A 25,241-nucleotide genomic window follows, 5' to 3' on the forward strand; every position below is an offset into this window, starting at 1 on the left:
CAACCCCCCCCCCCCCAACGATAATAAGTCAAGTTTTCAAACAAGTGCACAAATACAATCAAATGCCTTTATTTTATAATTCCAACTATTTAAGTTTCCATTAGACTCACACCTAGTCTCAGAAATGTACGGGCAGGGGTAAAATGGTCCAAATGCACATAACGACCTAGCGGGTCGTTACATTTTCTAGACTGCAGCAACAGAAGCAAGGAAGAGTGTTGGATTTTGCATTCCTTACTGCTATAGTTTTCTAGAATAATTAGTTATTTCGTTATAGGAGGAATCTAATACTTGATTTAATAGAATATTTAGTTTTTTAATCTTAGTAAGAGTCTATTACTTTAGTTGTAAGAGGAGTCTAATACTTTATTTATATACCTATATAAAGGCTTATGAGTAATAAAATTTATATGGGCCGATTTTTATTCATATTTTCTAGCTTGTTGTTTGCATATCTCTCCAAAAAATCATAACACAGAATATTAGGTATATCCGCCTGTTAATGGGTCCACGACCAAATGATGTAACTTGTGCTCAAAATGGTTTATAGGATTTCGCGAATCATATGTTCGAAGTATTGCAATTTAAGGAAATGTCATGAAGACAAACTTTATATATATAACATAAACATACGATAATAATTTTATTGATAATTTTCTTTACAAGAATTTAATACCCAAATATCAGCCTTATTTAACACACAAACATTTGGTCAAACCATGTATATATAATGGCTGATGACCTACACAAATTAAACTTCATTTGACTCCAAACCATAACAGATAAATTGACGGTTCATTTCTTATTTTTAAAAGAACAAATACTTTATTTGTTCAAGGAATCTGAACGTCAGTTTCATAGGTATTGCCAGGCTTCCAGTAATCAGGGATCACAGTTTTGTCAGAGTGCACCCATTTGGTTGTTTCACCTTCTTTTATTTGGATCTTCAGCTTCAGAATTCCCGTTGGTGGGTTAGCCAAGTCAAAGACAGCTCCATATGACCTCCTCATTGGTATCCATTTGTGGGTTTTTGCCTGTATAAATCAACCCAAAATTAATGTTATGTCAAATGTCTAGAATTTTATTGAATTGTTAGATGTGCTAGCTAAGGATTTATCTTATAATCACTCACGATGTCATATATTTTACGCAATCAGTTCAATTTGTCGGTTTCCTTTGACTTACATAAAATAAATGTCAACCATTGTGTAATGAGATTACAAAAAAAAAAAAATTGGATTTAGAATTTGTTTGATTTAGCTAATTAAAAGTAGCTGATAAATAATAAGTGTTGAAATCAGGTTTGTAAATAATTAACTATGTATTTGGATAGACGTGTTAAAATTGATAATATATAAATAGTTAACATGTTTAGTAAAAAGGTGATGATAAGTACTTTTCAGTTAAAACATTGAAATGTCCCTTAAGTTACTTAGAAAAGATAAACAGATTTAAAAATATTTAGCATAAAAAGGACGAATGCCGAAAATAAAATACAGAGATAATTAGAAGTTATGTTTTAGGAAAGAGTATTTTGTAGATTTAAAATATATTACGAATAAATCGTAAAAGATTTTTACTTAGACTAAAATGTTTATAAGCTACAAAATCATAATTTGGGATAACCAACTTATGATTTTTGGCTGATTTTATAAACAGTTGACTTATAAGCATTACCTTATTTGCCAAACTCGAAAATAAGCCAAATAATACTTATAAACCTTAGATTGACCAGCTTATTAGTCAAACATCCTCCTAGTACTAAAGAAAATAATTTAAAAAAATAAGCAGATATATATATACATACGTCGTAGATCTCGACTGCTGTGATATCAGCGTAACCACCGTTGTTCAAGAACAATATGGCAAGGTAACCATGGTAATTGCTATGTTCATTGATTTTGATGATGAGATTGCCATATTTGCAAGAAACTCTTTTGTAATCAACATCAACTACGCCCTTAGGGAACAACATGTGAGCTAGCTTAGGATGTTTTGCCATTTTGGCAAAGGCATCAGTGCTCATGATGAAGTCAGTTCCTGGTCCTTCACCACTGTCAGTCACCTTCACCTTAACTCCAGTGTCACTGCACAGTGCCTCGTCCTTGCACCTCACCTGTAAATAATATTGTTGATTATTACTAGTATTACCAGTTATAATTACTACAGGTAGTACTTAATACTCACGTCAATTATATATTAGGTAATTACGAATAAATTTTAATGATAAGCATTAATTGATGACCTGATAAAATTGGTAACTTCCCACGATAATAATATAGGAGCAGGTAATTATACTTGTTCTGTACTCCCTCCGTCCACTTTTACTGGTCCAGTTTGGTAAAAAATCAAGAGATAATTTACCTTTTTACGCCTATTTTACCCTTATTATTAAGTATTATACAACAACAACAACAACAACCCAGTGAAATCCCACAACGTGGGGTCTGGGGAGGGTAGAGTGTACGCAGACCTTACTCCTACCAAGGTAGGATGGCTGTTTCCGAGAGACCCTCGACTCAATAAAAACATAACAAGAGGTCAGATACGGCTAAGAGATTCAAAGCGATATGGAAATGAAGTAACGCAAGCGACACAGATAACATAGAATAATCAAAGCACAGGAAATAACAGATAATAGCATAAATTAGAGCACAAGAAATTATACTACGATAATGCGACTATTAATAAGGCAGGGTAATGAGACTATCTACTAGCCTTCTACCCTAATATGGGTCCTCCAAACCCTCCTATCTAAGGTCATGTCCTCGGTAAGCTGTAACTGCGCCATGTCGTGTCTAATTACCTCTCCCCAATACTTCTTTGGCCTACCCCTACCTCGTCTGAAACCATCCATGGCCAACCTCTCACACCTCCGCACTGGGGCATCCGTGTCTCTCCTCTTCACATGCCCAAACCATCTCAATCTCGCTTCTCGCATCTTGTCTTCCACCGAGGCCACTTCATTTACCAACATATAATAATTAGGGTTGATATAATAAAATTACCATTTTATTTATTGCTTCTTAAGGGGTGTGCCAAGCTAGTCAAACATGGACGGAGGGAGAAATTTTTTGTTATATTGTTGGTATAAATATAATTTATTTTCAACAGTAAGTATATATAACTTGAATCGATCTAAGTTAAATGGAGTTACTTATATGAATTTTGTATGTTTATGGTCTACATGACTTGCTTAAAACTATATAAGTAGTTACTTTAAAGACATAATACAAGTAGCATGCAAGTACTTATTTCCATGGAAAAAGCTACAAACATGGGCTGATGTAGTGCATATGTTACGGGTCGTTCGAACTCATAAAGAGCTTCTAACTATATGTATGATAGAGTTCTGGATTCAAACTCATAAAATTCAAATTTTGAATTCGATCTATATATGCATAATTGTTGTGGCAACTCCGCCTATAAAGTACCTGGTAGCATGCACCACAGCCAACTCCATTCTTATAGAGCTTCCAGGATGCCGCGGTAACCAGGCCATCATTGACATATCTTCCATACTCTCCATAACCACAAGCTCCAGCTGATCAGATATATAAGGAAATTAAATTCAAAGGTTAAATTAATCAATGTAATTAGAAATTAACAAATAGTTGAGCAATAACAACAGGGAAAATTAACTTGAAAAAGGTGACTTACTTGGTGTTCCTTTGCCATCAGAGGTCTTATAATAGGTAGCTTTGGAATCATAGGTTTCACTACAATAGCAAAGCGCAGGAAGAAGCAAAATCATGCATATCATAAGAGTGGAACAATTGTTGACTGAGATAGCCATTTTGTTGTGCTCACTAGAAGATAGAATTGAAATGGAATGCTTAAAATGTAAAGAAGATTTGGCTGATGAGAAGTGGAGGCGAAGTTCTCTATTTATAGTTGAGTGTCCTAAGAGCAGGTATTGACTTTGCTTCATGGCCAACTTTGTATTAGTCTTTAACTAGCTCTAATTTTATACGAAAAGATATATTCAAAGTTATCATATGGTTTGGTCTTCTGACCCAAATATAAAACACGATCACATCATGGAAAAAATTAATATATGCTTACAATTTGATAACCATCTTCTGCGAATCAACAAATACCTAATTTAATATGATTAAATCCCATAGGTCTTAATTAGCGATACTTGGAGCTAGAACCAGTCGCTGTTTCAAATCAATGGATGCCACCTTCTTTTGCCGCGTCTCCGTGATTAAATATTCCCTCCGTTTTATTTAATGTTACATGAAATTTAAAAGAGTAAAAAGATTTTGGCGTGTAAGTCATATATACGCAAAATATCAAAATTGTTCTTTTAAAATGAATGGTAATATGCCTTTCATTAGAATGAGCGAAGATGAGAATCCCAACAAGTAATATCATTCAGGGTAAAGTGTGAATATTAAAATTAAAATAGTTACCAATAAAACAATGATGTCATATTTTTCTGGAGAAACTAATAAAAATTGTATATATCACATGATTTGAGATAAAGCAAGTAGTAATAGGAGTCCATGTTTATCGTAAAATCAGTAGTAATAGGAGTACATGTTTATCTTAAAATCTGGTCAATAGCTCATTGTTCGGGAATTTAAAGTCATATTTCATCCAGGAATGTCTTTATTAGTTTATTGTTTAATCACTAGACTTTTAACTTATGTTATCAGACAAGCTATAGACTAGCTATAAATTGTGGTATCACATATGTATATATAGCTCGGATACCTCATGCTTTCTTCGAGCTAAATTGTTTTTTTTTTTCCCATAGCTGAATTTGATGAAATAGCATTTGGAATGACATAGGTTCTTATTTATGGGGTGTCATGCATACTAATAAGAATTTATAAATATAATCGACTCCGATTAATTTGAAATTGAAGGGACTTGATTGACTAACTTGATATTGTTGATTGGTATCACTATCGAAAGCGCAAACGTTGTTTCCTATTTTATCCTATATTTTACGATCTGATTTTTCTTTATATGGGGTTAATACAAATTTGATATGACTGAAAATTAAGCTCTAGAATTGGAATGATACATAGAAGATTAGCGTAGCCCTTGCACAAGGATGACACCAATTGAAAAATAGTCAACTTTTAGAAATGCATAAAGTTCTTTTTTTTTTTCTTTTTTTTTTTAAGTCTAGTCTGCCAAGAACAAAAATAATGTTCAAAAAACTTATTTGCTAATGTAGCGTGTACATGTAGTTTAAATACTACGGGTTAAAAATAATTGTTCAAGTAAACGGGATTAGACCAATTCATGTTGGAGATAAAATTAAGGGGATGTCTTCTCTTCAACTTTAATTCTTTTTCACGTCACATAAATACTGCATGTTTTAGTCAAAGGTGAAAACGATAGAACTCATCTAGAAACGGTGAAACGCTGAAAATACATAAAACTCTTCTACAAATAGAATTCATTATTAATAATGCTAGTATAATGAGAGTATATTCATATATGCTTAATTATTGGAGCTAGTGAAAAGTTAAAACTCTTCTAGGAATAGGAAATTATTAATAGAATATGCAAAACCATGAAGCACTATACTAGTACATATGATATAGAGCCCGTTTGGATTGACTTATAAGTTGCCTATAAGCTGTTTTCAATTTTTTTGAGTGTTTGACTGGTCAGTTTAAAGTCATTTTGTGCTTAAAATAAGCCTAAAAAATTAATTAGGTTTGTTTGGCTTAACTTATCTGAAGCAGCTTATAAGCTGAACCAAAAAAAAAAAAAGTTGGACTACACCAACTTATTTTTTTTTGGCTTATAAACTGTTTCCAGCTTATAAGCTGTTTTTTTTTTTAAGCCCATCCAAACAGGCTCATAGTCTATATCTTATTGCTTTACGTTTCATGTATTTTATTGCTTTATTTATCTTAAAAGGGTTAAAAGATTAAATTCATCTAGAAATTGGAATTAAAGAAGGAATTTTTACTCATTGTAACTTCTTTTAAGACCTAATTATTGATATTATCTATCATTTTATTTAATTATATTTAGTAGCTAATTAACTTTTCTAAATTACAAATGGTAACTATATCAAAAAATACATATCCAAACACATATATCTTTCTTTTTTCCCATTCACTATCCATTTCAGATTTTTCATTTCTCAAAACCCTAAAAAATCTCTCTTCCCTTCTCTCAACCACCACCACCATGGTCGCGCCGCCCCTCTCTCTCTTCTCCCTCTCCCTCTGTGCTCACCTCTCTCTCTCTCTCTCTCTCTCTCTCTCTCTCTCTCTCTCTTTTCACTCTATCCGGTGAGGCGATGGCACAGATCTGGCGTGTGTATTGTTGGTGGTAGCGGCGATGGACTGATTTTAAGATGGCCGCAGAGAAGATGACGTGGGGGTGGAGAGATTAGGGTTTTGTTGGTGGTGGAAAGATTAGAATTTTTTTATGGTGGTGGTGTCTCAGATTTGGGTTTTTGATGGTGGTGGCGTCTTCATGACTGTTTTGGTGAGTCAAGTAAATCGGTTGCGGAAAATGCATAAACCGGTTGTAGGCGTGGCCTGTGCTTCCACCGGAGACACGTCAGCTGCGTCATCGGCTTACTGTGCATCTGCAGGCATTCCATCGATCGTATTTCTACTTGCAAATAAGATATCCATGGCGCAGTTGGTTCAACCAATAGCAAATGGGGCTTTTGTGTTGAGTATTGACACTGATTTTGATGGTTGTATGCAGTTGATTTGCGAAGTCACTACTGAGTTGCCTATTTACTTGGCTAATTCATTGAATAGTTTGGTGGTGTTAAAGTCCCAGATCTGGCCTGTGTATTCGTTAAAAGCCAAATACAAATACATTGATAAAAAATCTACATCTCACAAATGCACTGTTTTGAATGTATTTGTCTTTGTATTTTTTTAGTGTATTTTGTTAATAGCTAAACACACTATTTTTGAATGTATTTGAATTTTTTTGTCTTGCATCTGAATGTATTTGTTGAAATCCATTCAAATACACCAAAATTTGAATATATTTTGTTGCATATGTAGTTAGAATGTACACAATGTATTTAAAATACATCAAAAAAAAGCCATTGAAATACATACAAAAATCAGTAAAAAAAAATCAGTAAAATACATTAAAAAAAATCACTGAAATACATTAAAAAGGACAGAGTTGTTGGTTAATCTATTGTTAAGGGTTAAATAAAAGAACAAAGTCTTTGGTTAATCCACTGTTTGGGGTCTGTTTGGAAAGCCACCTGGTAATTGGAATTGGTGTAATTACTAGGGGTCTGTTTGGAAAGCCACCCAAGTAATTGAAATTGGGTGTAGTTACACAGCTTGACCTATTTGTTTGACCAAGTAATTACATAGTTAGGTGGAAATTGAGTGTAATTAAGAGGATGTAATTACACTCTCCAATTCTCAAGAGGGGGTTGAGAATTGGGTGTATTACAACCTGTAATTACAGAATTACTTTTTTAGTTTGTTTCTTTTTGTTTATTTTAATTTCTTTTCATTTTTTATTTATTTTTTATTTCTATTATTTTAATTTCTTTTGATTTTTAATTTATTTTTATTTTTAATTTTTAATTTTTTTATTTTTAAAATGTATTTTTATTTTTATATTATTTATTTTTCATTTCTTCTCATTCCCAACCTTTACTTCTTGTGATTCCATGTACTTGCTCTTTTTTTTTTTATTATTCATTTAGCACAACCGTGTTATTATTCTAATTTTTGAATCTACACCTCTTAATATATGAAAGAATGAGTCATCAACAAACTTGTCATATAACGAGTGACATTTATTAAAGTAGAATTTCGTTGTGAATGAAGTTATAGATTTATATTTTCCCTTTCTTTTGAATTATTTACTTAAATTACGTTGGAACTTACTTATGTAATGTTGAAATTTTAATAAGAGTATTATGTTAAAAAATTTCTTTTGGATTTTGAATTTAGGTTATATTTTCAATTTTAAGTTCTTTGCTTTCACATTGCAAGTTGTTTATTTTTTACTTACATTTGATGAATTTTTTGTATCAAACATTTGAATAATGTTATGGCATTATATCTATAAATATTTTTTTTTGTCAAACATCCAATCCATGGCGTTCTCACAAAAAAAGTCTTCTTTTAAGTTTTATAATTAATTAAAATTAACTATTATTAATTTGAAAAATATATATCAATTATTTTTTAAAAATATTAGTTACAAATATAAGATTATTCATTAATATATTTTCAAGAAACAATGTGTTATTACATAACTAATTTAATATCATTTATAAAGGAAAATATTTTTTAAATATTAATTTTAATTTTTTTGTAATTAAATTTTATTTTAAAATTAAATTAACTGTGTAACTACGCTTGTGCAACCAAATAGCACACTTATAATTACACTGTAATTACGTTATGACAAACAAACAGGTCATTGTAATTGCCCTTCTTTTTTGGACATTTCACGCTTTAGCTTTTCGTACAAGTAACCTCGTGCATATTTTTGTATGTTTTTGGTCAAACCTCAATATAAATATCCTTTCATTTCTACTTTCTAGCACCAGCTGGATAATTGTGTCATATTGTGTAATGACTGGTATTAAATTGTAGAGATTTTTGCTGGTTATATTTTTTGTGAGGTAGCTGTTTAAATGGTCCTATTTTTATTATTTTTGCAACTTATGAATCCTTTAAATCACTGTCTAAAGATTTTTTTCGAGCAAAATGAAAATTTACGAGAAAATGTTATGTCGCGGTCTAAAATTCTGCGAACATTAGGATGACAATCTAATGTTTTATTAGTCTTAGAGTTATGTTTGCACAACTAGAAATTTGCATAAAATTAGCCAATAAATTGTTATAAACCTAAAATGGCAACTTGGTCAAAGTATTCCAACCAAATTAGGAAATGCAAAGAGTAAACGATCGTTTATAAAAAGATTGGGTCGGGTCATGGGTAGTTTATTTGGGTATTAGGAGTTATTTAAGTTTTAAAATAATTTTTTAATCAGAATAGGAACATTCAGCCAATTTGCACTGATAAATTATCAAAATGACTTTTAATGAAAAATTAGTGAAAGTTGAGTATTTTATGGTAAAAAATGAGTTTGATATCTTTTCTATAATAACACTATAAATTCGATGACCTTAAAGTTAACTCGAAATGCAAATGACGACTTTTTATTCATGATTCTCACTAAACGGAAATACAGAATACAACCTTAAAAACCAACAAGATACATGCTTATAATACACCATATAGGTTCCATAACATCTAACGTACAGTACATTTATTTATCTAAACAAACCTGCAGCTAAGAAATCACCCAAATTAACTAGAACTACACATACATAGTTCGTAGATTGTGTGATTAAATATGCTTATTAAGTGAGCAGAATGTCAGTTTCAACGGTAAGTCCAGCGCTCCACTGAGCAGGGATAACAGCCTTGTCTGATTGCACCCATTTGGTTTCAACACTAGTGCTTATTAGGAACCTTAGTTTAAGATCTCCACATGGTGGGCTTGCCAAGTCCCACACAGCCCCATATGCCCTTCTCATTGCTATCCACTGTTGGCTTTCTTCCTGCACATCCAAATAATATCACAAGAGCTCTATGAATTCAACAGAATATATTATTTTCGACTTAAATTATATATGTATGTAAATTGAAAAAAAATATATATCAATACATTCTTACTTTATATCTGATAATTGGGCAATTTGGGTATAGCAACTTAGATGGATCAAAACAGGTCAAATCAATACAAGGGACATGACCCAAGTAGTACAAAATGTATGGATCATAATGGGTTAAATAACGGATCATAATTAAATCCCCCATCTAAAGATAGTGGAGGTATCCACCCATATCGTCATATTCTATCCGGAGGAATAAAATAAAACATGACTTAACTTACTGTCCTTCTTTATTTTGCATTTGGAAAAACTTAAAAGCTAATGCATTTATCTTAAATCAATAGCCTAAATTGATCTAGATTTATTTAATTTTCAATCTCCAAATTTAATTCTGTATGTTTGGGTTTAGTTGCATTATGATTTGTTGGGTAATTATGCTATTTTAATCTGTTTGATCCAATAGTTTAATGAGTCATTTCAAATTCACCCAATGGATTAAGTCGGCAAATTTTTCATAATCCAACCCGTTAAACTTGGTAAGATTATATGGATCACTATAAAGTTGGTTAATTAACCACCTTTAATTCACAATTTACTGACACTAAGTCCCATATTTGCATAGCACCAATATGTACCAAAGAAATTCACAAAATATATTCCAAGTAACTAAGATGCAGGAAGGGACAAGTAATTAATTACCTCGTAGACTTCGACAGCGTGGATATCAGTGGTACCACCTTGGTTCAAGAAAACAATAGCAAGGTACTCAGAGTACTTGCTATGTTCATGAATTTTAACCATAAGGTTTCCCCAATATCTGCAAGATACTCTTCTGTATTCTATGTCAACAACACCTTTTCCACACAGGCGAGGTGCCAAACTTGGGTGTTTAGCTAATTTTGCATAGGCTTTGAAGCTGAGAATGAAGTCTGTTTCTTGTCCATCTGCACTGTCTGTCACCACAACTTTTGTTCCCTCTTCACTGCATAATGCACTGTTTTTGCACCTTACCTGCAGTTACAATATTTGATTTAGTTGATTGTTTAACCTACATTTAAGTCGTCTAGTAACATTTTTATCAGGTTATTAATAAGAATTATATTACAATTTACCTCTAATTATATTGTAAATAATTTGATTGTGTAAATAATTCTTATACTGTCAAATATAACTTACATAAACTTTTATAACAAAATTTCTTTTTGTTTTCTCTCTTTCAAATTTATTCCTTATAATTAAGGAAATGATTTTGAAAGTACCTGGTAGCATGCACCACAACCAGCTCCATTTCTGAAGATACGCCTAGAGGCTGTGCACACCTCCCCATTGTTTACATCTTTACCATAGGTTTCATATCCACAGGCTCCAGCTTATTATATATAGACACGCCAAAATGTTAATATCACACAACAGTTACTAGCTATTACGTAAGTTTGATATTTTAATAATCAATTTTCCTTTTTCAAGAGTCAAGTTCTTGAAGTCGAGTACCCACATTCCAAATTTTGAAACAAGTATACGTTTGTTTGCACTGATGATATAAGGAAGATAACTTATGCATCTTCATGATTTGACTACAGTGTATTCCACATTACAATTTAATTACCAAAAAAGTTTATTGCACTGACGTTAAAAAAATATTTACACAATCATGTTATTGAAAAAGTAACTGCGAGTAGCTCTATTTAAACTCCTAGCATTTAATCGTAATCTAGAATAAACGGTAAGTGACCTGCTATAGCAAGTTAAATTAAACCGATGATGGGAAAAATTTATCACTAATTTAAATCCAAAATGAACAAGAAAAAACAAGGCACTTGAGGGAGAGGATAAATAGCATACTTGGTGTTCCCATGCCATCAGCAGTAGCATAAAAGGCTGCTTTGGACTGTAAAGTTTGGCTGTAGGAAAATGCTGGCAGAAGCATAATCATGCATATAAAAATGCATGAATATTTAAGAGATAGATCCATTTTTTTGTTCAAATGAAGAAGAAGAAGAAGAAGAAGAATTAGCAAAGTGAGAAATTAAAGACTTGTGTGATGGAAATTAAGTGAAGGAAGTCCCAAATTTATAGTGAAATTTGGAAGGAGCTGAGATTCATATTAGGAGCCACGTTTCTTCTCCACTATGGACAGTGGAAGCCATATGTAAATCAAAGCATAGCCCAAAGATCATTGATGTTATGTATTCTTTCTTGATTCCAGTTTGTTCATCTCAATTATTAAACACTTTAAACCTACATAAAGGACCTATATTCTCAATTGTGCTCTTCTACTTTTGTCCAAGCTTGTTGGTGCGTGAGTATGTACATTTGTATACTTGTTGGATGAAAATGCTGTCTGCTGTGGTTCATTCAGATGTCGCCAAATGGTGCATGCTAGAGGGCAATATAGGGGTAGGAACAAGTAGGAGTGACTCAAGTATTAATCCGTCCATTTAGTAAATCAGCCATTTTAATTTTGACCTCCACATTTATTAACTCAACCCGGCTGTTGAGTTATATATGTCACCTAAATTGACCCATGAAACCCTTTTGAATAATTTGTATTTATTAGTTTGGTAACTAAACAAATTATAGGAAAATAAATGGGTGGTTTGTTGGGTTATGACTTATTGTCTAGCAAATCAGGATCCTATCTTAGCCCAAGTAATCTTTAGGTGGGTGTGGGTCAAATGACTCACCAATTTATCAACTAAGTCCAATTTGCTTGCCTATATTTAGCTCAACCAGAAGTGCATGTACAATATTATAATCTATGGGTTCAACCTAACTCACTAGCACTATCTAAGAATATGTACACGTGTTGAGAAATTTATTAATTATGTACAAATAATAAATTTCGAATATGGTAACTCAAAATCAGTAAATCTGATGGCATCCCAAACACATGTAATAGATATCTTAAATTTGCCTGTGAGCCACTCATACTTTTGACACCTCTAGAAACAAGTAACTTCTCACTTATTCGATTAGAGCATCCATCTTAAAAAACTTGCAGTCATCATCAACTTATAGAACCTCGCTAGCCACTGAAATTTTGTTGATGTTTACTGGGCATTTTTATATTTATCATTCTTCTTCAACTGATCTGTCTAGTGATTGTTGGATGATGGAAATCGTTTTTTTCCCACTTCTGATGTAAAAACAACTGGCAGAACATTCTACCATCCGTTCTAAGCAAATACCTATTATTTAGTGTCATATATCCATCATTATATGACTCCCACAAACGCATTGATATATATCAAGCAATTGAAGGGATATCAAAGAGAGTGATGAGACAAACTGAAAATGGTTCTGAGAGGAAAATATTTTCCGCACTCGTAGTTCCTTAATTAATACTCCATTAAGCATTGGTAATGCGCTGAGGCAAAGCAAAGCTAGTGCCTTAGCATTTGATATATAGCCATGTGTAGTTTAGGCAAAGAGTTAGCGGTTAATGCGGTACATAATGGAGTAGTAGGGAACTAGTTTCATGCCCAGTGGCAGATGCAACTTATTTAATTTGCTAGAATTCAACTTAGTTCAATATTTTTTTATATGAAACATAATACATGTGCGTGAAAACGAATTGAAAGACAAATATTGCTTTTCTAGAATATATAACTTCAAAAGTACAATAACTTTCTGTGTTAAAACTTTAAAGGTTGAACCTAAATTCAAATCATAGGTATACTTATGGTCATGCCATTAACCTAGAGTGACTATTAAATTAGGTCATTCACTTGGCCGCCTCCTCTAAAGAAGTTGTTGAACATTGGCTATATGAAACTAGAACATTGGCTTTAAAGATTTAAAACAAGATGATAGCTTTAAAAAAATGTCAGGAGAATAAATGTTGGGGTTTTCGGATTGGGAAAAGGATACAAATGGCCATCCGGCCCAAACTATTGACAACCAATGGCCTAACAAGCTTAGAAGATATTTTTTAGCCTTTTTAAAATAATTCCAATTTGTAGCCTTTTTTCAACTAATTTTAGCATGTGTATGGAAACTGTATCATTGTTGTATAAAAAATGTATCATACGTATAGAAATTATATCATTGTCGTATAGAATATGCATCCCTACAGTATGTGTTTTGAAAATATATCATTGTTGTATAATTTGTGTTTAATAAATGTATAATCAACGTATTTTTACTAAATATACAAATATTATACAATTATTATACACATATTATATATATTTTGGGATATTTCTTGAAGGCTCAATCAGCGTATACTTACTAATTATAAACATATTATACATGTTTTGGGATATTTTTTTAAAGCTCAATATGATTTTTTGTCGTCGCATATTTGTTTCCTTTTTTGTGGCAAGCTTAGTCGCCACAAAATGTGTAGTATTGATGGCGACTCCCTGGAGTCGTCTCAAAAACTTTTAACAATAGCAGTACCTACAGTGACTTTTAGTAGCGACTTTTTGAGCTTTTGTAGCTACATTAGTCGCCACAACAAAAAGTGATTTTTTTTTAATAACTGGGCTGCTGTGCTAGCGCTTGGAAATAGTTTGGGCTGAAAGGCCAATTCGCGGCATTACGCCTGAATACTGGGCCAAACAAATTCCTAATGGCTAGGTAGTGTCCTTCTCCCTTTCGGATTAGCATATATCAGGGGGAGCTAATATTTTAGCCCATGAAAAATGGGTCTAAAAGTGACCCATGTATAAATTAAAGGGCAACTTACATAAATAACTACTTTTTAGGAGCAATTAACCATCTGTAACTAGCTTTTTGATATTTATAATTTGTAGCTACCATTAGACATTTTCATTGTATTTGACTGTATTTGAATACACTGTTCAGTTGTATTCAACCTTATCTGATGTCACATGTATTTGACTGTATTTAAATGCATTCGAGCTGCCGCGAAGTTGAGTGTATTCACTATATTTGAATGTATTTCAGCAAAATTTCAAAACACACTATGTACATTCCAAATACATATGAAGCCAAATACATTCAGATACAAGACAAAAAGCAAATATACATTCAGATACAAGACAAAAAGCCAAATACATATGAGATATGAGATATATGAGCCAAATACATGTGAGATACAAGACATATGAGACACATATGACGAAATACACTCAGATACACTTAAATACACTCATACAAAGGAGAAAAAGCTGTGAAAAATATGTAAGAAAAATAATGTGGTCGGCTGGGTTTGCACTTGCGCGGGCAGAGGCCACACCCAATAACTGCTCTAGCACGGCCACTTGATGATGTATCATGTAGCTACGAAATGAAAAGATAGCTACGAAATGTAATTGTTTTAAATAGTAGTTATTATCCATAAATAGCTCTTGAAAGTAGCTATGTCAAATAATTATTCCTAAATTGAATGCATATATAGCTCGAATAACAAAGAAGTACTCAAAATGGATTTGGAATTTCAATAATGGTGCTGGTATAACATATAGCATAAATTCTTTTATAGTGAAATTTATACTATACACTTTTTTGGTCCGAAAATTTACACGGTACACAAGATTTAAAGAATCATGTTGGACAATCAAATATATTGATTGAGGTTTTTTTTAAATTACCGACTAAATTCTAATTTCATTTGTAGAAGGTTTTCTAAATTGCATATCACACTCGAAATTCGACTTCTTGTCAGGGCAGAGCTACCGTAGGATTTGCGGTTTCAGTCGAATCCAATAACTTTTGTTTAAACCCTGTATTTGTCTTAAAAAATTTATTGAATATGTATGTTACACCTCACACCGTCATACGATAAGTTCGTCGTAAGATAGTCAACGTAAGTTTTTAAAACGAGATTATTTTTTAGGTTTTAAGTATTCGTGTTATGTTTAACAAGTGATAAGTAAGTAACGTGAAGGTTAAGAGGTTAAACGAATCAAAAAATATAAGTTTCATCAATGTAATACCCCAATCTTTCGGGCTATTGTCTGAAGCACCGTCGAACGTTAGACTTGAGCCACCGAGAATTTTTAGTCATATTCAAGTATACAAATAAAAAGCTCGTTGTATAAGACGACAAAGTCCCGAAACGATTTCAGACTTAAAAGTGGGACGATGATGATTGGAAATAAAATGTTGGGATGTGCATAAAGAGGTTATGGACTAGTGTTGTATGAAATGATCATGATAATGAGTATATAAAGTGTGTTAAAAATAATTACTATTTAAGTGAATTGAGACAAAAAAATTAATTATATGTGTAATTTATTAAATTGGGATTTATAGTGAAAAATAAGTAGTAATAATTAATTAAGATAAATGGATAAAAGTTAGGTGGGCCAACCCATGTGAGTGACGTGTGACAAACAAGTGGCATCATATAATATTGTAACTAGAAGCATTATGATGAAGCTATGGTATCACACGTGTATAGATAAAAGCAACCTTAACACTTTGATCATTTTCACGAAGTATTGTATGTAGGGATATATGCGGCAGCAACGTTTTGTTTAATAGAAGTCACATATTGTATATCTCTTATCATCGTAATTGAAGGTCTTATCCAAGTAATGAATATCTTGTACTTCCTCCGTCTCAAAAAAAAATTGTCTTACTTTTCTTATTAATTTATCTTAAAAAGATTGGCATATTTCTATATTTAAAAATAATTTAACTTTATGAGATGATTTACAACCACACAAATATCTAAGATTTGTTTTGGACCAATATTTTCAAAGTCTTTTTTTATTTCTTAAATTCCGTGCGAATTTAAACTAAGACAATCTTTTTGGGACGGAGGGAGCAATAAAAAGGGAGTGCAAGCAGCAAGTACATATTGCAATGGAATATTTCCATTGTTTGGGGAAATTAACGTGACTTTATATTCTTAGCAGCAAGGTGTTTACCCTTTGAGGGAGAAAAGTGTAATTATCCTTGAGAACCACATACGGATTTTGCTCACTGCTCGATCTCGTTGTTCCCTTTTTGTCGCGTTGTTGAATCCGGACTTTTTTTGAAGTAAAGGAATGTGGAAGAGGAGGAGTTCTTGGCATATAAGGTAAGAATTCTCCTCTCCTAGATATATTTAAGTTCCTCCAGAACATAGCTAAATTGTTGGATGGGAAATACATAATTAATAGCGAAAAATCATCTAATTATTGTCGTGTTGGCTGTTTGGTGTGGTTCTTGTGATGAATATAAGGCTAGGAATCATGTAAATATGTTATATATATGATGGCCACATTGTTGTTATTGTTGTGTTAAAATATGGAAGATAGGGGGAAGGGGTGGTTATTGGTTGCAAACTGAGTTTACCGCTCGCCGTGTTGGGTACTAGTTTCGTTAATTGACATCTGTATAATTGTTGGTATGGTATTGGTTGTATGGAGGATGTTGTTCCAAGTTAATTATGGTGAAGTAAATATGATTGTTGTTGTTCTTGATGTTATGAGCTTGAGGGGAAGTAGAAGAAATAGAGGAGGTGTTGTCCGATTCATTGTAGAATCGGTCTGTCTTGATATACATGATATACCAAGTACTTCCTTAGCCTAACGAGAAGCGTTATCATTATTATAGGTTGAGGCTTTAGGCTAGCTACATCAGTTGAGTTGTTAAGAAAGCCACCAAAGTATGTAAGGTTTTCCCTTTTTATCTTTTGGCACGAATCCAACTAACGCAATTGTTACATCCCGTATTTTTATATATTGGGAAGTGTGCGAGTTAAATGATATTAGTAACGGACAAGAGGTTATCCCCCAAGCTTATAGGTGGTTAAAGTGATTGTACGCATCTATCGTACGGAATTGAAGTTAAACCAATCGAAGAAAATAAGTTTCGTCGAAGTTCAAAATTTATTTAAATGGAATACGTTCCGAGCTATAATATCTCGTATTTTTGGACTAGAAAATTTAATCGTCCAACATGAGCAAATTTACCCGAGTCCGGAAAAATTCGATCTTATCCAAGGATGAAAATCAAGAACTCGATGTATACAAGGAATGAAGTCCCGAAAAGATTTAAGACGAAAAAGTGTGCCGACGATGATTGAAAATAATATTTTATGTGTGGCAAATGAGGTTATGGACTAGTGTTATATAACATGGCCATGACAATGGGCATAAGGAATGCATGTTTAAGTAAATCGAGACTAAGAAATTAATTATGTGTGTAGTTGGTTAAATTGGATTTTAGTGGGTGATTTAATTAGTGGATTTGGGAATAATAATTAGTACGGATTTTATCTAGCATGTGGCAGCAAGAGGAATCAATATGAAAGGTGGCACCACATGAAAGCAATATAGATATAGGTGGCACAATTTGAAAACAAATGGCAAGGTATTAACTAAGTGGGGCCTACATCCCATGAATTGTTGCAATTCTACTTTAATGTTGGATGAGATTTGTATCTCATAAGGAACATCTCGGTGGCAGCAACGTTACAATAAGAGAAAGGCGTATACATATGTGTTATTCATCTAAATCGTGGGACTTTCTTACGAGGATATGGCAGCAACCTTTTCCAAATATGAAGTAATAGTTAACTATCCCTCTTGAGAATACTTCATAGGCATCAAGTAAGAATGGAGCAGCAACGTTTGACTGTATATATAGAGATATACATATATATATTTCCATCTCAATCTATGAAGGAAGGGCAGCAATGTTTGAAGGGAGAAAATCCTATTTCGCTGAAGCAAAACGCGAAAAACGAAAAAAAGGTTATACCCCACATCGGTTTCCTCCACATAATAGCAAATCGGAGATTTCTTCAAAGAGAAGTAAGGTGGAAGAGGAATAGTTCTTGGCATATATGGTAAGAATCCTTCTCTCCTAGGTATATTTAAATTCATCTAGGTCATAGTTAAATTGTGAGACGGGAACTATGAAATTAATTGCGGGAAATCGGATAAATTGTTATTGTCATCGTGTGGGCTATTTGGTGATTGTTATGAGCTATTTTGTGGGCTGGAAGATCATGGGGATTGGTTGTAGTTTTAGTTGTTGTTATTTTTGTTGCCGTTATACTATGTATATACGAAAATAAAGGAGTGTATACAAGCATTGGTATACGAATGTATATTGGGCTGTTTTGGAAGTGATTTAAGGATGGATTTAATTCTAGTTTGATAGGAAATTGTTATTATCGTTGTTGTTGGTATTGTTGTGATAAGAGGAAATTAATTGGAAGTTTGGGTTAGGCGAGTTATATAGAGGAAATGCTGCCCGATTTCCGTTAAGTTCTTAACTAGTTAAAATACTACTCAAGAAGTATAAACTAAGAAGTGATTCCCATAAGTGATTGGTTGTAGATTTATAAGTTCGGGAAATCATAGTTTATTAACAATAGTGTTACTCTCATATTAAATAGGCTAAAGGAGCGACGAAGTAAGCTTGGTTGTGGTTGATCTACGACAGGTATGCAAAGTTAACCTTCTTTCTTTTTGGCATGACCTTTATGAAATGAACATACGATGTGTATATGATTCCAAAGGAGTTCCTATTCTTAGAGCCACTAGGATGGCTAATGTTCTTGATTCCCAGAAATTATTTTATTATGTCTTGATACGTGTATATGATTCCAGAGGTCTTATTTTGATATAATCCACAGCGACATTCGAAAGGTATTTGATACATTTTTTTGCGCGGATTGCCCTTCGTTTGGGGTGGTCTTTAAATTTTGCCCCTCAAATTTGTGGTCTTTAAATTTTTCCCTTCATATTTGTGGTCTTTAAATTTTGCCCTTTGCTTGGAAAGATGGGCGAATAGATGAAGTTCTGGGTTCGAACCCCCGCTCAGGCATAAAATAAAAAAATAATTTGGCAAGGCAGGACTGGGGGAGTGTATGCCGGATCCAGCATACAATCGTTAAGAAAAAGTTAAAGTTATGTCAGATCCGGCATAACTAAAATTCTGCCCCTCAAGGCAAAGTCTGCCCCTTCCAACAGACTTTTAGTTAAACATAACTAAAAGTCTGTCGGAGGGGGCATACAAAATTTAAACTTTGCCTTATAAGGCAAACTTTTAGTTATGTCTTAAGGAAAACTTATGCCTTATGCGGCATACTTTTAGTTATGTTTTATGGGTACACTCTTAGTTAAGGGATTACTAAAGGTTTACCTTGAAAAGTTAAAAAAAAAATACATATATATGCTTCAAGGCAAAGTTTGCCCATAAGGCATAAGTATGCCCTCATCGGCATAAGTTTGGTAATTCCTTAACAAGTTTATGCCGATGGGGGCATACTTTTAATGGGCAAACTTTTATGCCGGATCCGGCATAAACTTGTGAAGGAATTATCAAAGTTATGCTGGAACCGGCATACTTATGCCAAGTCTGCCCATAAGGCATAAGTATGACGGGTCCGGCATAACTTTGCTAATTCATTCACAAGTGTATGCCGATGGGGGCATAGCGAAATTTAAACTCTGTCTTGCGAATTTTTTTTAAATTTTGACTGTGTGGGGGTTCGAACCTGAAACCCATGGGATTTAGCGAAGGGCAAAATTTAAAGATTTTAAATATGAGGGGCAAAATTTAAAGACCACCCCAAAAGAAGGGCAATTCTGCGAATTGCCCTATTTGATATGACTATTGTCTTGATTTTCAAATGATAATTCGTTTTGATTATTCCATTGAGTCTCAGATATGATTTAAATTGCATATAGTTGCTCACTACTCTGCTCGTGCGTGCCTCAATATGTCTTTCACTGAGTCCCGGGCCAGGACACGTTTTCGTGCACAGTTTCACTGCATTGTTCACCGAGTCCCTCACTAGAGGGTCAGGACACGTTATATATATATATATATATATATATATATATATATATATATATATATATATATATATATATATATATATATGTGATGATGATGATGATGTGATGATATGATTGTGTGATGATGTGATGATGTGATTATGGCGCCAAGGATGGTATGTGGCGACCTTATTCACCGAGTCCCTCACTAGAGGGCCGGGACACGTTATATATATGATATATGATATTGATATGCATGATTTTCATTTTATAAGGAAAGTGTATTGATGTTTTAAAAGTCATACTTGTTTCTGGTAATCTCTATTTCAGTTATGATCTTCCTTATTGTATTTCATGCTTTATATACTCAGTACATATTCCGTACGGACCCCCTTTCTTCAGGGGGCTGCGTTTCATGCCCGCAGGTACAGATAGTTGGTTTGGCGACCCTTCAGCATAGGATTTCTACTCAGCTGTTCTGGAGAGCTCCGTTGTTCCGGAGTCTAGACCTTTGGTTCAGATCTTATAGTGTATATGTATATGTTTATCCAGGGGTACGGCGGGGCCTTGTCCCGTCATATTTCGCTATCGATACTCTTAAAGGTCTGTAGACATATGTGTGGGTTATGTATCGATGTTGTTCAGTTGTGTCTATCTGGCTTATGTTTTGGGACGTTCCCATTCGTAGTGGCAGCCTTGTCGGCTTGCGTAGATATATATATATATATATATATGTTTTGAGAAGTAATGTATTATGATAGCCTTGTCGGCTCGTTTATGGCAGGGATGTTCCCTTATATATTATGAAAGCCTTGTCGGCTTATGTACTATAATGTCTGTTGAAAGTTGTACCTCCCCAGGAGACAGGTTGTGGTGATACGTCTAAATAATGCGACAGTTTTGAGACGACGTCTTGCCTTGGTATTGATAAGTCTGTATTATGCTAGTTGTGGATGATTATAGTTAACAGGTACATACGAGTGTCCAGCTCGGGCACTAGTCACGGCCTACGGGGTTGGGTCGTGACAGCAATAAACGTCTCTCATAAAAAGAACTCTATTCTCATATATGTAAGATTCATGTTCTTCCTTCCTTAATGTGTTACTTGCTCCATGCTACAAATGATCTATAGCATTTCATTCAGCTACATGTTGTTGATGATATACATAATGTATTCGGAGGTTTACCGGCCTTACGTCACTCCGAAAGGTTCAGTATGTTATTCCACTGCAGTTGGGTACGTTGTGATGATGTTAGCCCTAAAGAGCGGCTTGATGATGATATGTCTTATGTATATATATGTTTTAAACTAATGCATGCATGTCACAAGTTCTCAGTAGTACTCAGAGTTTCAGGTTACTTCTTTTCTACTTTTCTTTACTTTATTGCTTTTACTTACATATTGTTTCCTTACATACTCGATACATTTAGCCGTGTTGACGTCCTATTGTTGAGACGCTGCGTTTCGTGCCCGCAAGTCCAGATAGCCAGACAGGAAGATCTTTCGGATAGGCAGCCCCAGGTCAGCATTGATGATCATACTCCGTTCTTTCCCGGAGCTGCTGTAGATGTCGGTATGCTAGGTGACTCTTGAGCCTATATATATATATATAAATATATATGTATGTATATTTGTATTAGGGGTAGGGCGGGGCCTTGTCCCGACCTTCTTATAGTCATGCTACTCCTAGAGGCTTGTAGACATTTGTCTTGTGGTTAGTAGTGGGTGCGGCCTTGTCGGCCTTGTGTTCTGATATACATACTTTCATGGTGGCCTCATCGGCTTTATATAGACTTATACATGTATATGTATGTTTCTCTGGGTTTTGTTGTTTGCAGGTAAGTCCATCTTTCATTGACTAACACGTGACGACCTTGTCGGCCATGACTCATTTGAGTTGAGTAACATGTAATGTACGTTGGTGCCGGGCCAGCAAGGCCGGTGCTGGTCTCGCCCCTCTGGCTTGGGATGTGACAATGTATAATTGTTACTTTATAACCCAATAACTTAAACGAATTAGAATTCCAAACCCACAAACTTCAAATCCTGACTTCGCCTCTACTTCTTGTCTAACGGGGATTAAGAATTTCATATGGAGATAAATGGTACTTATTAAGGAGTGTCATGTAGGAGTTCTTAACATTAAAGTACTTTCCAAACTATTTTGATTTTGGAAAATAGCCATCATTTGATAAATAACTTTTTTGAGGATAGAGAATAGATACTTAAGTAGTTATAAATAGCGCTCACCATGTTACATCTCGGAAATTTCGGGTTTGTTGCCTTGTGAGTAGGCTAACGTGAGCTTAAGGTGATTATGAAACCCTTACAAGATTAAGAAGAGTATTAGATAGCTTAAGGTGCATACTATAAGATTTCGAAGTCATACAAATAAGTGAAGTTTAGTTTGTAGAAGGAAGTGAAATGTAAGTCGTGTTCGGAAAGATTTTCGCTATAATTGAGCTAATATTTAGTTAGAAATATCTTGAGGGGCTGCTATAGGACCTATTTTATGGTTAATGAAGTGTTATATAAGTGCCAAGAAGGTTCTACGAGGATTGGAAGTCAAACGAGTCGACGAGAATGAAATTCAGAAATTCCTACTTGTACGGCCATTTGTACGGACTGTAAAAATAGATTGCTTCCAGAGAAGGGTAATTGATCCCTGGTGGGATTATACGGTCCAATTATATGGACAGTATAAGTTATATGGCCCGTAGAATTGGTCGTATAATCGGGTCGGGTCAGATTTTTTATTTTATAAACATGGCCGACCCTCAGTTTATTTTTCATTTCCCACTTCCTCTAAACTCTTCAAAGCTCTAAAACCCTTCTCTAAGCATCTTACACTCAAACCGAAGAGATTACAAAGATTAAATAGCAAGAATCTAAGTGTTCATGTGTTAGAAGGTTTCCTAGGGTTGGTAGATTTCAAGATTTGCTTGGGTGTTGTAGCTAGGGTTTTGCACAAGTTGATATCTTGCTCCAAAGCTTGTTCCTATGGGATAAAAAGGTTAGTTTTCATGCTTATTTCATGTTATTAAGAATGCTTGATTGTAGCAAAACTTGAGTAGAAGAAGAAGGTAGGAAATGAAGTCTAAATGTAGCTTTTATGATGTTTTTGAGTAGTAAGCTAACTTAAGTTGTGATTCTTAGTATGATATGGATATAATCTTATTATGGAAGGTAATAATGGTGATGAGGAAGCGTTGTATGAAAATGTGCAAAAGTTGGCATGAAGTTGCTAGTATGAGTTGAGTATGAGAATGATTATTGAAAGCTTAATGTAATGTGATTACTTGATTATGATATTGTGGATATTTGGGAGTTGTATTGTAATATAGTGGAAGTCGATGAAATATGGGAAATGGCCCAATTTTCTTTAGATCATGAATTATTCTAGTTTGGGTTTAAGAGTATCATTAAGGCTTAACCATGGTATGAATCCTTCTAAATGTAGATTTCTCAAGCTTCGAAGGTAAACATTAAGTAGTTAAGAAGACGACGAGGTATGTAAGGCTAACCCTTCTTTCATTAAGGCATGATTCCTTTGCTATATACCTTCTCATGTGTTCAAAATGTTTTCCAAATGACTCCATCCCTAGCATTACTAAAGCACACGATTCTCAATATTTTCACGATGCTATTACCTCCTTTATATGATAGTTGATCCTCTAAGGAAAGATGTAACGAGAACGATGATGTTGATGATACTTATGGACTCTCATGTACACGTGTATAAGCATGTATGGCTATTATGTAACATCGAGTTTATATGGCCAGGTATGATATTTATCGCGCGCACACCACTGCAGTTGGGTACGGATAACACTGAGCCTTGGTAGGGCCAGGTATGTATAACACCGAACCTTATCATGGTCGGGTATGTAAGACACCGAACCTCTATGGTCGGGTATGATACTTCTAAATGTATGAATGTATGAAATGGAAGTTTCCTATTAGAAAGAGGGTAAGTAAATATGACGAACGCCGCTAGAGGTATACATAGCTCTTTCATTTCGTGATTCGTCTATCTTATGTTATTTCTTATGCTTTCATTATGTTATTGATTATGCTTTACATACTCAGTACATTATTCGTACTAATGTCCTTTTGTTTGTGGACGCTGCGTCATGCCCACAGGTGGACAGGGAGACAGCCTTGATCCATAGATTACTTGTTCAGGGACTGCATAAAGGAGCTCTATTTCATCCGGAGCTACAGCTGTTGGTATTATTCTTTTGTGTACATACATATGGGCATGGCGGGGTCCTGTCCCGTCTATATGATGTTACATACTCTCTTTAGAGGCTCGTAGACGGTTGTGTATAGCTAGATGTCCTTTGGCCTTGTCGGCCCACATTTTGTATATTATTTTGTTAGCCTCGTCGGCTTGTGTGTATGGCTATGGTTATTGATGTTGATGATGATCTAAATGTGTCATTGCCCTATGAGATTAGTATTACTAATGTATAGAAACCATGAGTAGGCCATGTGGCTCACCTAGATATGAATATGAGGGTACGATGGGAGGTGCCCGGGTGAGTTAGCACCAGGTGCCCGTCATGGCCCTCCGGTTGGGTCGTGACACACCATCATTTTTCAATCCTATCTTTGAAAAATAATTAGTACTGTATCATATAGTTTCAAATCTCGGTGGTGATATTTCATGACAATATTCTAGAGTTCACATGCGAAATTTGAAACTCCATGATAATGATTATTTTTTAATTATAAGGGCTGAAAAGTAACTATTTGTGAATTTTTAGGAGTAATAGCCCGTGGGCAACTCCATTAGAATACGTGATACCACAACTCAAATTATGACTTTTCGGTCACTTCATTGTCTTCACGTGAGACATTGATGAATATATTACTACTGGGAACATATCGTGAATCGATTATCATATTGTACAATCTAAAAGTTTAGACATGTACTGCAAA

At 34.0% G+C, this 25,241-nt stretch overlaps 2 protein-coding genes, 1 long non-coding RNA gene and 1 other non-coding gene across 4 annotated transcripts; 2 read left to right on the forward strand and 2 right to left on the reverse strand.

Annotated features, from left to right (window-relative positions):
* Nucleotides 1-609: 609 nt before the first annotated feature.
* LOC132635179 (expansin-like B1) lies at nt 610-3,867 on the reverse strand. Its single transcript, XM_060351460.1, has 4 exons — nt 3,661-3,867; nt 3,435-3,544; nt 1,808-2,116; nt 610-1,034 (listed from the first exon to the last, which is right to left on the reverse strand). The coding sequence occupies exons 1-4, from the start codon at nt 3,794-3,796 to the stop codon at nt 834-836; spliced, it is 756 nt and encodes a 251-aa protein (XP_060207443.1). The 5' UTR covers nt 3,797-3,867; the 3' UTR covers nt 610-833.
* Nucleotides 3,868-4,994: 1,127 nt separating this feature from the next.
* Nucleotides 4,995-5,098, forward strand: LOC132638866 (U6 spliceosomal RNA). The gene has a single exon (XR_009581931.1). It is a non-coding gene; the product is annotated as a U6 spliceosomal RNA (small nuclear RNA).
* Nucleotides 5,099-9,130: 4,032 nt separating this feature from the next.
* Nucleotides 9,131-11,660, reverse strand: LOC132638188 (expansin-like B1). Its single transcript, XM_060355157.1, has 4 exons — nt 11,448-11,660; nt 10,865-10,974; nt 10,305-10,616; nt 9,131-9,551 (listed from the first exon to the last, which is right to left on the reverse strand). The coding sequence occupies exons 1-4, from the start codon at nt 11,575-11,577 to the stop codon at nt 9,351-9,353; spliced, it is 753 nt and encodes a 250-aa protein (XP_060211140.1). The 5' UTR covers nt 11,578-11,660; the 3' UTR covers nt 9,131-9,350.
* Nucleotides 11,661-17,339: 5,679 nt separating this feature from the next.
* LOC132635180 (uncharacterized) lies at nt 17,340-21,123 on the forward strand. The gene is made up of 3 exons (XR_009580450.1): nt 17,340-18,354; nt 18,910-18,956; nt 20,699-21,123. It is a non-coding gene; the product is annotated as an uncharacterized LOC132635180 (long non-coding RNA).
* Nucleotides 21,124-25,241: the final 4,118 nt, after the last annotated feature.

This window comes from Lycium barbarum, chromosome 4 (genome assembly GCF_019175385.1).
Source record: "Lycium barbarum isolate Lr01 chromosome 4, ASM1917538v2, whole genome shotgun sequence".
Classification (NCBI taxonomy): domain Eukaryota; kingdom Viridiplantae; phylum Streptophyta; class Magnoliopsida; order Solanales; family Solanaceae; genus Lycium; species Lycium barbarum.